We start from the raw sequence: 19,131 nt of genomic DNA, 5'->3' as shown, positions 1-19,131 counted from the left end.
CATAAAAAAAAAAGACAGGAATAAGAATAAGATATAAACCAAATGATAACAAGTCAACAACAGGCAATGGGTAAGTAGTGACAATTTTGTAAGTTGGTCTCTGCTTTCAGAAAAAAAAAAACAAAAAACTAATCTGATACAAAATACCTGCTATTGTCAAGTTTTTGAGCACCATCATCATCATTTAATGTCTGCTTTCCATGCTGGCATGGGTTGGATGGTTTGATAAGGTGATGGCTAGCTGGGAGCTGTCCAGACTTCAACTGTCTGTTGAGGCATGGTTTCTATGGCTGGATGCCCTCCCTCATACCAACCACTTAACAGTGTGCTGGGTGCTTTTTATGTGCCACCAGCATAGGTACTTTTTAAGTGGCACCAACACCTGAAAGAACAAGCCTGTATGTGTGGAAGGTTGCAATTTTACTTAGCTTGACACATCTTATCAAGTACAGCAAATCACCACATCTCCCAGTCTTTTGTCATTTCCTCAGTGAGGCTCAGCGCCCAAAGATCCTTTCTCATCACTTTGTCCCATGTCTTCCAGGGTCTACCCCTTCCACAGGCACCCACCACAATCAGGGCTCATCACTTCTTTATGTGCAGGCATAGCTGTGTAGTTAAGAAGTTTGCTTCCCAACCAAATGCATGACATCTTGGCTAAGTGTCTTCTACTAAAGCAGGGGCTGACCAAAGCTTGGTTAGTGGATTTGGTAGACTGAAACTGAAAGTTCATCTCCATATACAATAAAATGTATATGGGGAATAAAAATAAGTTTTCTCGACAATATTTCAATAGCAAATATATTTTTTAAGAATGGTGAATTACAGAATTTCCATTCAATATCTAATCAAATTGAATTTATAACTTACCTTGTTCATCTTGCATTCTTTTGATGTGAGTGAAGGCTTCATCAGCGGACATGATAAGTCTTGCTTTTCTCTTACGAACACGGCGCTCATACTCTTGTTCCTCATAAAAGCGTTCATTGTGACTAGTATCTCGCCTCCTACTATTAGGAGCAAATACAGCCCGTTGACGACCTTGTGGTCCAGAAGTATTAACACCATCGACATCATAAATTTTGAGACTAGTTACTTTTGAGGACCGCTTATGGACATTTTCCAAGTATGGGTTAAACACAGGAAAATCTTTGTAATAATTTTCCAAAACTGAGACAGCTGCTCTTTGAATGCTTAAGATTCCAATGTTGTAATTTTGACTCAATCCATCAGGTGATCTCACAACCTTGACTACATACTGTGGTTGTAATTGGCGAATTTCAAGCACAATAATTGATAAGTAATGAATGAAAAGGAGAGCATCTACAAGGGAGACAGAGAACTGGACAATGTTATAATATTCTGTTTTCGCGTCTTTCCTTTTGAAGATGCGTACTCCGTAGAAGAGCCAGAAAGCAAATGTAAGCACAAACACAAGAAAGAGTACAACGGCACGAAATACATAAACACGCGGCATGGTGGCTTTTGGATGGCGAAAGAAAAGGGCCATAGTTCCCATGAGTAAAATGATGAGTTTAAAGGTAAAACTGATCAGAAGGCCTTCACATTCAGGTTTGCAAGGTCCTGCATCCCAGGTCATTATCCCGAGTTTGGGTAGAATGACCATAATGATAGGTGAAGCAAATCCAAACAAGCTTAGAAAAGTAGCAAGAGCTGTGCCAACATAACGAGTACAGTCGAAGCCAATGCTGTCATCAAGATCTTTAGAAAATTTGTGCATATCTTCCATTGAAAATGCAGTTTCACTAGTATTTCCTGTGATAGCTGTTGTGTTGTCTCCCCAGTTATCATCTTGGGGAAGTATTTGAACTTCGATACGTTCCTCACATTCGTCTTCACCCGACACGATATGATGGTCCCTATGCTGTACAGCACGATCGTCAATATGTTCATCACCCCCACGCACCTTGTCTCGGCTTTGGCTGCGGTGCGGACGGTTACTTGGTTGGCGTTGGTGGTGGCGGTGATGCATGCTACCATGGCTTCGATGTGACCGCTCCGAGCGGTCGCTTTTACCTGACCGCACAGATTCAGCTCCATCCATCATCTTCATTGAAAATCTTCAAAGATATTTCTTGAAATGTAAATCTGAAATTAGAAATGAGAATACTTAGAAACAAGAAGTGAGAGAGAGAGAGAGAGAGAGAGAAAGAGAGAAAGAGAGAGAGAGAGAGAAAGAGAGAGAGAGAGAGAGAGAGAGAAGAGAGAGAGAGAGAGAAAGAGAAAGACACACACATTCAAATTTCATAACCATATAGTTTTAATTTAAGAAAACAGTTTTGTGGAAGTTCAATTTGGAATTGGTTCTTTGACATTTCATTGAAAAGTAGTGGAGCTTACAAACAGAACAAGAGAAATCAAATTGCTTGCCTACTACCTTCAGGTCCAAAAATACATTGTTTCTTAGCATTCAGGTTTTCATATTGATTGAAATCTGTTGAAGGTGTCTGCCTTACAATATTCCATCATTCATCACAAACCATTTGTCACTTCATTTAGAGTTTTCAGATAACGTCACACCTAATTTATTCGATATGCTGTGAGATTTGATTAATGATACTGATCCAGTTTTTTTCTTGATGTTTTGCACTATGCTTCATACTTTATTTAATTTAATAAAATATAGTTGTTTAGAAACAATCTCCATGAGGATTTTATTTTTTAACTAATTAAGCTTAACTCTTTTGTTATTCTTTCAAATATTTTCAAACCCATCAGTGTAATCCTATTGAGGGTTAAACCTGCCTCAAACCACCCCTGGCCCTATGATACAAACTTCCCTTTTTAAAGGGATCTAAATTAAAACTTCCCATCAAATGTTCATGTTAATTTATGCTCCAAACACCAGTTTAATAACACCAAAGTTATTTTAATAAATTCTTTATAATTTTCAAAATTAATTGAGAGGCAAGGTATTTCAACAGAAATATGGTAACAAAAACAGTTAAACCCTATAATTACTCCTCTCTCCTTAGCTGTCATAGTAACAATATACAACATTATTACTCTACCAGTCATTAAAAGACAAAATAATCATAATAGAGATCAGTATAAAAAATAACAAATATACAATTTTATCATGAAGAATTTATTCCACTGTTAATTATTCTCCTATACATCTGCACTCATAAGCAACAGTTAATATAAGATTAACAAATATTAAACCATTATATATTTATCTCATTTAATGCACAGCAAATTAGAATCTATTCAATCTAATTAATTAAATGTTAATTCCCAAATTGTTTTCTACATAATTACTGCTGCTGGAACCAAAATTACATAGACATACATACATATATATATATATGTGGTAGTTTTCTTCAAATGTTATGTAGAAAAGTCTGTATTCTTGTAAACTTCAACCATTGATTTTTATGTCAAGCATACAAGCACGTAATTTTCCGCTGGACAGTTTACTTTCAGACTTGATCGTCAATACAACCATAATCTACAGCTATTCAGTCCCAAGAAGACAGTTCTCATAACTTTCGAAATCCTTGCTGCATGAACGCATGCTGATTCATTTTCATTTTCAATCAGTTAACGTTCGTTGGTTACCTGGACGTACTGACAATATATTGTCTGAGGTCATTTCTGCATTTGTTCAAGCATATTTTACGAGAGAAGCATATTGAAATGACTCATCACTGAGGGAATAAGAACCATTTATAAAGTAATTCTAAATGAAAATCTGCATCTTAAATCAAATCCACTGTTAAACAAAACATTCAAACTAGATCTAAAATAAATAAATAAATAAGTAAACAAATAATAATAATAATGACTAATGCCTCAATATTTCAAATAACTATTTTTAAGAATTTACTGAGAATATACAGTATAGATATTTATAATGATTTTGCTTTCAGCAGCAGTAACCATGTCAATAACAATTAGAGAATCATCAGCAATTAATTAAATAGATCGAATAGAATCTAATTTACTTTGTGATATAATGGTTAAGTAATCAGTAACTTTTAGCATAGCAGAAAAGTCTTGTAAAAGGAACTACAATATATATATATATATATATATATATATATATAAAATCTAAATTCTTTATATTTAGATACTTGGAGCAAAGTAGTTGAGAAATTTTATTTCCCAAAGCAAATTACTGCAGACTGAATTTAAAACAGATGCAAATGGAATGTTCCAAATTGTTAGGGAAAATAAAGCACAATTATAAGAAATGGAATGTCTAGATATAGTTGGTATTGACAGTTTTCTGAAAATATTGGTGCAAATAACAGTGTTCAAAATACACGAGAGACAGTGTGGATAGTAAGCATTGCTATCATCAAGTAAAAAAACGGAAAAAATATCATGAAGAGCTACGATGAGTTTCTAAAATCCATGATTGAGTACATGATGCTGCATAAATAATGAATCTCCTTCTAGACACAACATCAATCTATTGTCAGTGTTATTCTGAGATTTTTCTATTTACTCTTCACAGCTGAGTTGGGAAAGATAGAATGAAATACACTTTGCCCAGTCTTTATTCCCCCAAAATGCAAATCACCAAGATTCCTCTTTACCTTTGCCTTTCGTACAAACATTGATTTATATATATATAAATGCTGAAACTGAATATCATCACCATCACTGGTTTGAGAGAGCCTACAAAGAACATGGGTTTTGCCCATCTCTGAATTAATTATATATATATATATATATATATATATATATATATATATATATATATATATATATATATATATCAGTACATATTGTATATATATATGTATAAAATAATGACAGCAGTTATATGCAATATAAAACTAAAAAAGAGAAATTCAGTTGTCACCACTTTAATGGTGACTGGTGCAAGAGCAGAACTAAAAAAAAAAAAGCCTTAGAAAGTAAAAGAACTGGAAAGGAGATGACAACCACTAAAATTATGAAGTCATATTTCAACGTTCTATGGAGAGACTACAAAATCAGTTGTTAATAATTTCTATTTGTAAAACAATGATATTTTGCCACCAAAAAGTGAACCAAACTTAATCATCAGCATAAATATATTATGGTAGAAAGTGGTAGGCTGGCAGAATCATTACCCTACTGGCAGCATTTCTTCTGGCTTTACAATTTAAGTTTAAAATACAACAGAGATCAACTTTGCTATATATCCTTTCAAGGTTGATAAATAAGTACCAGTTGATCACTGGGGTCAATGTAATTGACTTACCCCCATTAAAAAAAAATCCCTGGCCATGTACCAAAAAAAAAAAAGAAGCAATTTCAGTTATATCATGTAATAAGTATTTTTCTAAATTCCAGACACATCACTTGACAAAATGGTTGCTGTTTCCAAGTATGTGAAAGAAAAAAAGGTGTGGTGCAGTCTGATATTGAAACTTAAGATGTTTCCTATGACTTACAAGATATACAAAGTTAAACTTGCATGAAAGACCAAGCATTTATGGTATTAGCAGAAGGAAGTACTGTTGGGAAAGAGAGACAAGTTCAAGGCTACATAATTGTAACAAGAACGATCAATACCTGTCCCCTACAAAAAATCACACACACACACACACACACACCGTCAAATTGACAGCAAATACAGAAAAATGCAAGACATAGTGAGGTCAAATCTGGAAATGTAGAGCCTTACAAGGTAACATAGAGGCTTGTGCCATGTTAAAGAAGGAAGAACATATGGGATAATTGATTCCCTGTTACATGGTCATGGCTGGAGAGTTCAAGAGATCTACTCAATTAAGGATGGCTTGTGGCTAAATTAACACAAAACAAGTTCATAAGAAGAGGTCCGATATTAAAATGAAATTATAGTAAATGCCGCTGAAAAATATCTTCATACATAAGACATTAATATTGATCTGCTTTTAGCATCTAAACCAACTGCCAGGCTCAAATATTCTACTTGTTTTATGTTCAAACCAGCTGGATCTAGCCTCTCATACCTGCTCTACAATGTCATTCTAAAAATAAGCAATCATATTTTTGAAATCTCAAAGCTATGAGATAATGCATGATAAATTCAAAATAATGAATAAATAAGCATTATGCTTGATAGAGTGTAATCTGAACATTAAGGGGTTAAGTCTGTAAAATTGCTAATGAATGAGAAAATTGAACAATCAGATAAACTTAATCTAGTCAATTAAAATGCAAATATTCTTGAAAATTTCAAGTCTGTAAGCTGTATTTAAAAAAAAATTCATCTGTTTGATTTATTTCTAATTAATTAGAAAACTTGTACAACAAAAGGAAAAGACAAAGTCTATATCACTTGTATTTAACCCCGCCATTGCCTTCTTTGTTTTTAACCATTTTTCTCATTAAATATTCCTGTCTTGGTTTCAATTAATTTTAACAATAATGAAAAATTCAGTAAAAATAACTTTGCCATCATTAAGCCTTTAATTTAGATAACCTTAAAACAGGAAGTTGGTGTCATAGAATCAGGGTTAGTCTCAGGCAGGATGGGATCTAAAGGTTAATAAACAGAAGGCTTCTTTGAGTCTATTTTATTTCAGCTACATTGTGATACATATATAATTTGACTTCATTTCAAAACAAAAATTTTTTTTAAAAGAGATACTTGAAACTGATTTATAGTTTTATGTGACAATTTATGGCTTCTAACAACAGTCCAATAACTTGATTAAAGTTTGTAGGGCAATACATATAAACTAACATACAAATTCGGTCAGAACAGAATTATCATTATGCTTTTCTTCTTTCCATAATTTTTGTCAGCTTCTTTTCTTTGCTTTTCACTAGTTTCAGTCATTAGACTGCAGCCATGCTGGGGGTGCAGCCCTGAAGGACTTTTAGTCAAACAAATCAAACCCAGTACTTGTTTTTTTTAAGCCTGGTTTTATTCTACCAGTCTCTTTTCGCTCAACTGCTAATTTATGGGGATGTAAGCATACCAACACCGGTTGCCAAGCAGAGGTGGAGGACAAACACAGACACAAACATCTATCTAGACACACACTTGGCAAGCTTCTAAGGCTTTGGTTGGCTTGAGGCTATATTGGGACTGAACCCAGAACCATGTGGTTGGGAAGCAAACTTCTTACCATGCCTGCATTTGTTTAAATCTTTTAGATAAATACTTCAAGCTATTTACCTTAACTGTAAATGTCTAAGAAATGCACAGCCAGCAAGTTTATTACTAACATTTTACAACTGAGATATTGGCAAGTTAGTTGAGGATTCAGTTATTAACTATAACAGATTAACCCCTTTGACACCAACTGACCTGAGACCACCCCTGGTTCTAGGATACAAAGTTCCTGTTTTTAAAATGACCTTAATAAAGACTTCCAATCAAAATTTTGTGTTAATTTATGTTTCAAAACCCGCTTACCAATGGTCTCAAATTTTGGTACAAGGCCAGCAATTTTATAGAAGAGAATAAAGTCAATTAGATTGATCCCAGCGTGCAACTGGTACTTACTTTATCGATCCTGAAAGGATGAAAGACAAATTAGACCTTGGTGGAATTTGAACTCGGGACATACAGACGGACAAAATACCACTAAGCATTTTACCCAGCATGGTAACAATTCTGCCAGCTCACTGTCGTAAACCAGTTTGATGATGATAAAGTTATATAAATAAATTCTTAATTGTTTTCAAAATTAATTGAAACAAAGGTAGTGTCTCCACAGAGATATGGCAGTAAAAAATTTTAAGGGAAATAGTAGAGTCAATAAACAGCACAGAGTAAAAGATATATATTGATTACTTGAATAGATAAAAGACTGAACTATATGCACTGAGTGATTATAGACTAATCTTCTTAAGTTAGACATTTTGTGTAAAATCCAAAATTGCTAGCAATTCTAATTTTCTTTTTTTTTTACCCTGTGAAGTTTGGATTTCATTTTGAGTTAAAATATTTTTTTTCATTTTACTTTCTATGGTCTTTGTTTCAAATGCAGGCAATTAAATAATTCTAATTTCCTTTATTTTTTTTTTTTTTAACCCTGTGAAGTTTGGATTTCAATTTGAGTTAAAATATTTTTTTTCATTTTACTTTCTATGGTCTTGGTTTCAAATGCAGGCAATTAAATAGACCCTCGTACTTGATAGTATTTCACCAACATTGGATGGATAGCAGGCAAAGTCAACACTGGCAGGAACTGAACTCAGAACATGAAAGTAATCTTAACAGCAAAGCTGTAGAGAAAAGAACGCCCCCACCCAAAACAAAAAAAAAAACACCCTACAGGAAGCTGATATTAAGAAAAAAATAATAATAGAAAACTTACTAGGTAACGTGAAACTAGATTCAGGTGAGTTTGTCAAGAGAGATAAATAAATAAACCAATTCTAAAATAGACATGATATCCCATTCTGAAAGGCTCATTAAAAAACGAGACTAGCAATTATAACCCATATGCCTCCTGCTTGTAAAATAATAAAAAAAATAATAAAGTGACAAGCTCCCAGCCATCTGTATCTATGACCCAGATTTGATTCCCAGTCAGTAACTATTTCACTTGACTAATTCCTCTCAATTTCCTCACCCTCTGATATTGATAGAAGCTCACCTAACTTGCTATCATAAATATTCTTGCTTACACAGAATAGTCGAGGTCAAATGCATTTGCTCCATATATTTTACCTAATATATCTAATACTTATTTAGTTACACAAGCTCCGTTTCTTGACCAAGTTGACCCTTGTGTCACCATATTTCAAACTGAAATACACCCCCCATTATTTCATTATTTCAATTAATTTTGGAAATAATGGAGAATATAGTAAAATAACTTTGCAGTTATTAAACTGACATTTGAAACACAAATTAGCATGAAATTTTGAAAGGAAATTTTTACTTAGATCACTTAAAAAAAAAAGAAAAAAAAGAAGCTTGTGCCCTAGAATCAAGGGCTGTCATGGGTTAAACATGAACAACACATGACAAATCAATTACTAATAATGAACTAACTAACTTTATTCCTTACATAAAAAAAAGTGAATGTTTCTTAATTTAAATAATTCGCTAAACTACATCAGTTTACCTTTTTGAGTAATGCTGGCTCATAAGAGCTGGTTTCCCAGTTTCATGGCATATGTATTCCCCACCTGGACAAGATGCCGGTCTGTTGCAGGGTTACTCCTTTTTGCCAGCTGAGTGGACTGGGGCAATGTGAAATGAAGTGTGTTGCTCAAGAACAGAATGCATTGCCTGGTACAGGAATTGTAACCACAATCTTACAATTGTGAGTCCAACACCCTAACCACTAAGGCTACTGAATGCTAAAGGGTTAAAGTAGCCATAGTGAAAGAAAGTGGCAAGTGTGTGTGTGTGTGTGTGTGTGTGTGTGTGTGTGTGTGTGTGTGTGTGTGTGTGTGTGTGAGCGTGCGTGCGCGAGCACCTGCATGCTATAACTTGGCAGTAGACTCAGATATAACATTCCTCAAAAGATCTTGTGTTTATTTCTAACAGTTAACTGATGCATGTGGACTTCAACGCCCCTGTTCAGAGACAAACTAGGAACTTCTGAAATGGATTATATGAATGTGTAACTTGTAGTCTACTTTTTTTTATCCATTATTTGTCTTTTACTTTCAATTTTACGATTATTAGATAGATAATGTACATAATTTCTCTCCAACATAATCCTACCATTAAAAAAAAAAAAAGAAAAAAAAAAAAAAAAGGTACTTAGGTTTCAAAAACAATTTTGTTTGTTTACTTGTTTGTTTGCTGTAGGTTTTTAATCTGGTATTTAGAAATTAATGAGATAGAAAGTCAAATTGTTTTTAATCAATAATACTGCTAAATAATAAATTCAAAGCAAAAAAGAATTAAAATAACAAAAAAAAAAAAAAAAAAAAAAAACCAGCAAAAACACACCCAACCCTTTTTGAAATTTAACTTTTTGTAAGCATGTTACTTGGATTTAGCATGCAGAAGTTACAAGCTATAGGAAAAACAAGAGCTATTATGCATAAAATATGCTTTAGTAAAAATGTAGGCAGAGAGAGAGAGAAAGAGAAAGAGAGAAAGAGAAAGAGAGAAAGAGAAAGAGAGAAAGAGAAAGAGAGAAAGAGAAAGAGAGAAAGAGAATCATTACAGAGGGTTGCAGGCTCTGGGGAGAGTGAGAGTAGAAAGAGGGATGATGAGTGGGAATAAGTCTGCAGGGAGATGCATCTAGATTGTTCAGATGTCACATGATCAGAATCCAAAACCCGATGCTTTTCGGGCTAGTCTGCAATATGATCGGAAAGGCTTCATTCAGTATCTACAATAATGTAATTATCAAATTGAACTTAAAATAATGAACTGAATTGTTACAAGAGGAACCTGGACAACTGCCAATGTCCTTATGAGCCCCACAGTGCAGCACCTTGGTTAAGTGTCTTCTACTATAGCCCAGGGCTGACCAATGCTTTGTGAGTGACATTGGTAGATGGAAACTGTGTGGAAGCCCATTGTTTGTGTGATGTGTGTGTGTGTGGTCAGGGCTTTGTCACCACCACATCTCACCCCCACAACTTGGCAGTCCAGCAAATGAGACTGATACAATAAGTACCACAAAAAGAAAAGAAGAAAAAAAACCGCAAGTACTAAGGTTGATTTATTTGATTAAAAAAGCGTTCAAGATGATGCTCCAACATGACCACAGTCCAATGACTGAAACAAGTAAAAGACAACAGACAAAAGAAAGATAAATACATGTATAAAAACCTGATCCCCAGGTAAAATAACAGATCCTATAGAAACATCCATAATACATACAATGAAAAGTATTCCAGTTAGACCCTGAGAGACCTTTAAGAACTGAAATATGTCACTTGATTGTACTGACTCTAGACAGACCCACAAGAACAATTTTCAAGGAAACATCCCCTGTAGTGTGCATATGTAAGCGATCTTTCATTTATCTGGGGGTTTGGTCAAATCTCAAACCACCAGCCCAACTTAATTTACATACTCCAGTTTACAACAGAGGAAAATGTAATAAGAGCACTTCCTAAAAGGAGACTGAATGTATTCCTCCTCTCACTCCTTAATACCTTAGAGCGATAAGATAAAAAAAAAAAGCTTAAGGAAGAATCTACATGTTACAAAAAAACAAAAACAAAAAACCCCCCAAAACGTGCTGTAAATAACTACACACACAAAAACCCCCCCCAAAAAAAACAACAACTAAGTTTTAGACTTTCAGAACAGAGTGTTTCTACTTTATCTTTTATAACATAATTTTCTCCTAACTTATCTAATCTATCTTAGTTTTCCCAATGGAGATATATTACACAAGTAGTAAATTTCAAGGATTAGCTCAGATTCGTGAAGGTTGTCCTCTCATGTATTGCAGGGCTTAAAGCCTTCTGATTTTCGTGTTTTCTAATCTGATATCACTCAACTAACTGATTAGAGTTATGATATTCAAGCTGCATTCTCCCAGCTTCTCTGTGCTTACTATAATAATTAGTTTTTTTAGTAATTATTTGCAGACGCACCATTTAATACACCTCTTTTCCATGCAGATTTTCAAATTTCTTAATGTTAAACACTTTGGAACTCTATATCTACAACTTGCAAAATATTTAATATACAGCATTTTAAATTTAAACTTAGCAATAAAGCTTAATGAACTCTGTTTATTCTCTATAGGAAACAAGAAAAACATTCATAGTATAAATACTGTAGGTGTATATGCAGAAACTGTACTAATAAACAAGTCAAGAAAACAAAGATATGAGAGTTACTGGTACACTGTTGGTTATGACACATGGGTTCCAGCTGATCCAATCAACAGAACAGCCAGCTTGTGAAATTAACATGCAAGTGGCTGAGCACTCCATAAAAAAACATATCTTTAACGTAGTTCTCAGGGAGATTCAGTCTGACACAGTTTGTGACAAGTCTGGCCCTTTTGAATGATAAGTACAACTCATTTTTGCCAGCTGAGTGGACTGGAGCAATGTGAAATAAAGGGTCTTGCTCAAGGACGCAACATGCTGCTAGGTATCAAACTCATGACTTTAGGATCATGTGCTGAATACCCTAACCACTTAGCTATGCGCCTTCATGGTATGAGAGCATAGAGTAAGAGCAAAAAGTCAAGTCATTAATTGAAGTGACTCCTGAATGGTGTGATGTGGAACTATACTAAATTACAAGCAAGCAAGCAATAAACTTAGAATAACTGCAAAGTCGCAGTTAAATATGTGAACTATTTAACAGTGGAGGCACATGGCTTAGTGGTTAGGGTGTTGGACTCATGATTGTAAGCTTGTAGTTTCAATTCCAGGACTGAGCAATGTCTGGTGTTCTTGAGGAAAACACTTCATTTCACATAGCTTTAGTTCACTCAGCAAAAATGAGTAACTGAAGTAAAGTTGGCAAGACAATAATGGTTGGTGGAGCTGCCTAAAAAGCCAAGGGAACTTCAGGACTGATAGACCATAGGTCTAACCTAATGTTGGGTATAATTTTTTTTTTTTTAACTATTTAACAATTACATCATTATCACCACCTTTGTTTTGGCATCCACTTTTCCATGGGTCAGATGGAATTTACTAAGGCTGACTTTCTACAGCTGGATGCCCTTCCTGTCACTAATCTTTACCTGTTTCCAAGCAAGGTAATATTTCCTTGTAGCCAGACATGTTTTCACGGTATTTTGGAAATGAATGACGTTTATTTATAGCACTAATGCAATGGCATGACAAAGAAACAAAAATATCCACCGTTCTGTGGAGGCACAGGTTGGGTGGTTTGACAGGAGCTGGCCAGCCAGGGAGCTGCACCAGGCTCCAATTATCTGTTTTGGCATGGCTTCTGCAGCTGGGTACCCTTCCTAATGCTAACCACTTCACAGAGTATACTGGGTGCTTTTTACATGGCACTGGCACAGGTGCATTTTACATGGCACCAGTACAGGTGCTTTTTATGTGACACCAGCACAGATACTTTTTACATGGCACATACACACACACACTAGGCAGTTGTCTTTCAGTTTCCATCAACAAATCCTTTCACAAGGTTTTGATTAACTTGAGTTATAGTAGAAGACACTTGCCCAAGGTGCCATGCAGTGGGACTGAACCCAAAACTGTATGGCGGGGAAGCAAATTTGTTAACCACACAACAACGCCAACACCTACTCCTAAATAAATCTAAATCTGAACCGCAGATTAAGCTTGACCCATACACGCATAAAAAAAATGAATGTTATAATGATAATGATGACAATCTTTGAATCATTCAAAAAATAATACATAGATTAATAACATTTTAAAATAAATATTGTCTACTGCCTGGCCGAACAAGTCTGATATGTGGCATAAAACTAATTAATAATGAATTATAGTTGTCACCATATTTCTTCCTGTAAATATAGCTTTGACATAATTGTTACATTTTCTCACAAAAAATAGTTTAGCAAAGTATATCATTAAAATACCAAATTATCTTGGCAGCACAGAAAAATTTAAAGAGAAACAGAGAACAATGTAAAAAAAATATGACACATGAATTTAACTGAACATGATACTGTTTAGGCTCAGTTGTAGCTGTTTGCTTCCCAACAATATGGTTTGGGGTTCAGTTCCACTGCATGGTACCTTGGATAAGTGTTTTCAGCTAAAGCCTCAGGTTGACCAAAGCCTTGTAAATGGATTTGGTAGACAACTGAAAGAAATCTGTCATACATGGGTGTGTGTGTGTTTGTGTCCCCTTATCTTGACATGACTGGTGTAAATGAGTGTCACTGTTATACAAGCAGTGTCATTCGTTCCCAATATTCTGCAAGAAAATGTCTAGCCATGGGTAAATATTACCTTGCTTGGAAAGAGGTGAGTGCTGACATCATAAAGGGCTTCTGACTGCAGAAAATCTGCCTCAATAATCTCCATCTAACCCATGCAAGCATGGATAGGTGGATGCTAAAAACGATGATGATTGTTTATACCTATGATGCATGTGCATATTTAAAGATATGAATTAAAATGGGTGTGCATGTTATATTTATCAAATGGAAGAAAGAATACTCATTACTAGAGACAAAATATAAATCAGTTATTTACATATGGTTGGTCAGAATACACGTTGCCAACTTGGGTTTCACACTGGTCCATAAAATTTTCAAGAAGAGGGAGAATGAAAATGTTTTTTACAAAGAAGTACAAAATGAAGAAAATAATATATAAAAAAAATAATATATAAAAAAATAAATATACCAATACATTATATTGTCTTTGAGCTTTTGAAGTTCAATGGTAATCCATGTATATAATGGTTGGAGAAATAAGGATGCATGAGAATTGAGAGTTGTGTTAAGTTTTAAAAAAGGGTTAAAAGTTTGTGTTAAGCAGGAAGTGTGGTGTCAAAACAGGAAGTGTGTGTAAGGGGAGATAAATGTTTTTAGTTGGAGTTATGTTCATAACTCCAACTAAAAACATTTGTCTCCCCTTACACACACTTCCTGTTTTGACACCACACTTCCTGCTTAACACAAACTTTTAACCCTTTTTTAAAACTTAACACAACTCTCAATTCTCATGCATCCTTATTTCTCCAACCATTATATACATGGATTACCATAGAACTTCAAAAGCTCAAAGACAATATAATGTATTGGTATATTTATTTTTTTATATATTATTTTCTTCATTTTGTACTTCTTTGTAAAAAACATTTTCATTCTCCCTCTTCTTGAAAATTTGCTTCGCAATGAAAGCCGGTTAGAAATCTTTATTAAAATATGCTTACAGTTTAGCATTCTGCCTTATTATTATTTTTCATTTTCCTATATATATATATATATATATATATATATATATATATATATATATATATATATAGAGAGAGAGAGAGAGAGAGAGAGAGAGAGAGAGAGAGAGAGAGAGTGAGAGAGAGAGAAAGAGAGGGGGAGGTTTTTGTATTAATATAGGGAAATATGTATGTATGTGTGCAGATGTGAAGATATTTGTAATTTGCAGTATGAAAAGAAAATATGGTTTCATGGTAGGGGTAATAAAACTATGCTTTCACATCCTTAATCAGGCTTGTAACTCTACTGCTGCCAACTTTGGCACCTAGCCCCTCAGTAGGGTAGGCCCTCTCCCATGCATTCTCCTTATCCACCTACTTCTCATAATAGAACTTCCATGACTGTCTTTTGATAATCAGTCAAATCAAGTACCTCTCCCTAAAATGTTAGGGTTCTCTGTGGTACAGTGTCTTAAAATCCAGTTCACCTCATGTCTCTAATCTTAATGTTTCAAAACATTGGCAAACATCCACCTCCTTGTTACATATATCTGATGTCTAGCTTCTCTTTTAGCGATTTAATATAGATCATTACTGTCCCATTCATCTGGTCTTTCCAGGAGCATCACTTAGCATTCTGTGTGTGTGTGTGTGTGTGTGTGTGTGTGTGTGTGTGTGTGTGTGTATATACCACTGCCATCTTCTGCCTGGTTTGAACTCTTGTGTCAGCCCCAGATCTAGCTGTAACCCTCAACAGGTTGTCTCATAGAAACTCCCAGTTGCCTTGTCTTCTATGTTACAGGTCTCTATTTCCTCCTCCTTCTTGTTATATGTATAACTATTCAAGGACTCTTCCAGCTTCCACATCCCCTTTCTCCTGATTCTCTTGTACATCTGGATCTATCCAGCTCTTACTATCACTAGTTCATGTCAAGTTACTATCACAAGTAGTACATTATTCACCAAGTAAACACTTAGCTTTTACAACCATGTTCCTATCTTGTTTCTTGGAGAACAAAGAGTAATACCTGGTTTGTGTGTATGTCTGCATAATTGGTTGGTGATTGAGTGGCTGGTTTCTTGTTAGTGTTGCAAACAGTCAACTCATTTGAATCACAGAACTCTAGGAAGTTTGATTCCCCCCACCACCACCACATTATTCTTCACATCATATCCCTAGTCTCTGTGTACACTTCAGAAACCAAGTGTTATCTCCAGTAACACCTTTGCCTGTTGCGATAATAAGGTTGCTGTCATTTGTTATCAAGGGTAGTATTGAGGAAGGCCATAAAACCAGTTTTTTTCTTCTTTAGTGCATCTACCAGCCTTGACTTGTGTGCGTAGGAAGACGTAAATGTCATGTGTTGTCCGGGACTGTCTTAATTATCCTAGTGCATCCCCAACCTCTCTCTTCCCCTCACTATACACATACATACACACACATACATATACAACCATAGATACACACACACACATGTATATTTCCATATACACATACATGTATATTTACACATGTACACATGCACGTATATTTACATATATACACATGCATGTATATTTCCATATACACATACATGTATATTTACATATATACACATGCACGTATATTTACATATATACCCATGCACGTATATTTACATATATACCCATGCACGTATATTTCCATTTATACACATGCATGTATATTTCCATATACACATGCATGTATTTTTCCATATATGCATACACATACATTTACACATACATATACATGTATATTTACAAATACACATGTATATATATATTTTTGCATGTTTACATACATACATATTTACACATTCTCATACATATATATTTACATATAGATATACAGTGATCCCTTGACTATCACATGAGTTAAAACCAGCAAAGTAGAAACAGTACTGTATTGTATATTTTTTATATCATTTTTATAATTTGCATATATTTATTTTATTATAAATCCAAAACACCACCACCGAGGAATTGACAAAAGCTTAAATAATAAACTAAGATATGGCGAGGGATTATTGTATACATATATGCATAAAGCATTCTTTATCTCCAACTTAAATGGGATGCTTTGTTAGAACACCAAATACTGCATTATTTACCTAGAAAGAACCTCTCATATGGACTTGTATAAACGAGAGGTTCTCTCTGGGTAAACACCACCAGTATCACGTCTTTTAACAAAACATCTGTGTTAAGCTGGACAAGACTCTTTTACTTGTTTCAGTCATTTGACTGCGGCCATGCTGGAGTACCGCCTTTAGTCGAGAAAATCGACCCCAGGACTTATTCTTTTGTAAGCCTAGTACTTATTCTATCGGTCTCTTTTTGCCGAACTGCTAAGTTACGAGAACGTAAACACACCAGCATCGGTCGTCAAGTGATAGTGGGGGGACAAACAGACAGACACACACACACACACACATATATATATATATATATATATATATATATATATATATATATATATATATATATATATATATATATACGACGGGCTTCTTTCAGTTTCTGTCTACCAAATCCACTCACAAGGCTTTGGTCGGCCCGAGGCTACAGTAGAAGACACTTGCCCAAGGTGCCACGCAGTGAGACTGAACCCGGAACCATGTGGTTGGTGAGCAAGCCACTTACCACACAGCCACTCCTGTGCCTATAAAGATTGCATTTTGGTATTAATACTGCTTCTGTTGCTCTATTAATTACACAAACACACACACACACTATGCCTTTCACAGGTTGATAAAATGAATATCAGTGTGTGTGTGTGTGTGTGTGTGTGTGTGTGTGTGTGTGTGTGTGTGTGTGTGGAGGGGGAGAGCAATATGATCAACTTTACACAAAATGCTGCAGCATGGCTACAACCCATGACCGAATCCAATAAACAAATACAAATTGAAATAACTATGAAACTACCGAAGATGTATTTTTGCCTTTTTTTCCATCTTCATAATTATTACTCAGAATAGTGTGAAATATAACATCTAATTGGTTGGAGGATTAGTTATGAAACTATATAGAGCTATTTAAGAGTGTTTTAGTGAATAAAAGCAAAAAGAAGGCTGGAAAATTCACTGCACACCAACTAAGTACACTAAAAATGCATAACTGTATCTTTATACATACACACATACATACATATATATATACACACACACACACATATAATACATGTACACACATACATATAATACATGTACACACATACATAATTTCATTTAGGTGTTAAATAATAGGACTTATTCCATTCTCCTTGGTTATATATATGTGTGTGTGTGTGTGTGTGTGTGTGTGTGTGTGTGAACACATACACATGTACACACAATGGTAGATGTAAAATATTAACCTATATGAGGCTGATCTAGAATTTCTTTATTCCTAACCATACTCTCAAGACAATCATTTCATTGATATAAAAGGAGGGGGGGGGGAAAGAGAAGAAAAAAAACAATGCATTATATTGAGAGATACAAGTACTAGTGCTTAATTTAGTGGAAAGATCTATAAAAGATTGTTTTTTTTCAGAAGCTGGAGGGAAGAGTTATGTTTACTTGGATTAACAGGAAACAAGAATTTAGAAAAGTATATAGAATAACTTTTGGGACCAAGAGATTCACTAACAGTAATACGAAGTACACACACATATATAAAACATAACATATATATATATATATATATATATATATATATATATATATATATATAATACATACATATAATACATACATATATACATATAATACATACATATTATATACATATATATATATATATATATATATATATGTATATACACACATACATATATATAACATAACACACACATAAAGAAATATATATATAAAACATAGCACACATATACAATATATATAGCAATTATGAACATTTATAAATGACAAATCAACCAAACAGATTTGATTTATTCAAAGATATAGCAATAACTCCAAGTACACAGTTAATAAACAAACATTTGCTTTTGTTGCAAGATATAACTCAAGTATATTTTTCTGTCATTAAAGATATCCATTTGAGAATAGTATACCTGAGGCAAACAAAAGTTTTAAGTTGTGGGAGATTGATTTTTTGATTGATAAGAAGACTTCTTACGTTATTGCTATATGGAAAGATAGTGTACTAATAATACACACGCACATATATATATATATATATATATATATATATATATATATATATATATATATAATCATTTCTGCAGAATCATCTTTGTGCTATTAATATATTTATTTGTCCAATTCTATCTCCCAATATCTACAAAAAAAATAAACATCATAACTGGCTATCGTTCATGGTAGTCAGTTTTTAGCAGCAGCAGCACCACCACCACCACCACCTGCTGCTGCTGCCAACCACTTTACAGTATGGAC

General features: G+C 34.2%; 1 protein-coding gene across 4 annotated transcripts in view; it reads right to left on the bottom strand.

Moving 5' to 3' along the window:
• LOC106883430 (vang-like protein 2-B) overlaps nucleotides 1–19,131 on the bottom strand; it is a 45,483-nt gene that overhangs the window by 653 nt on the left and 25,699 nt on the right. For all 4 annotated transcript variants that reach the window (XM_089338047.1, XM_014934438.3, XM_014934439.3 and 1 more), the window contains exon 3: nucleotides 871–2,109. In XM_089338047.1, the coding sequence (XP_089194173.1) occupies nucleotides 871–2,074 (1,204 nt within the window). In that variant the 5' untranslated portion in view covers nucleotides 2,075–2,109. The remainder of the gene's footprint in view (nucleotides 1–870; nucleotides 2,110–19,131) is intronic.

This window comes from Octopus bimaculoides, chromosome 20, assembly GCF_046866305.1.
Source record: "Octopus bimaculoides isolate indiv1 chromosome 20, ASM4686630v1, whole genome shotgun sequence".
In the NCBI taxonomy this organism is placed as follows: domain Eukaryota; kingdom Metazoa; phylum Mollusca; class Cephalopoda; order Octopoda; family Octopodidae; genus Octopus; species Octopus bimaculoides.
This window is presented reverse-complemented; position numbering and strand designations above follow the sequence as displayed.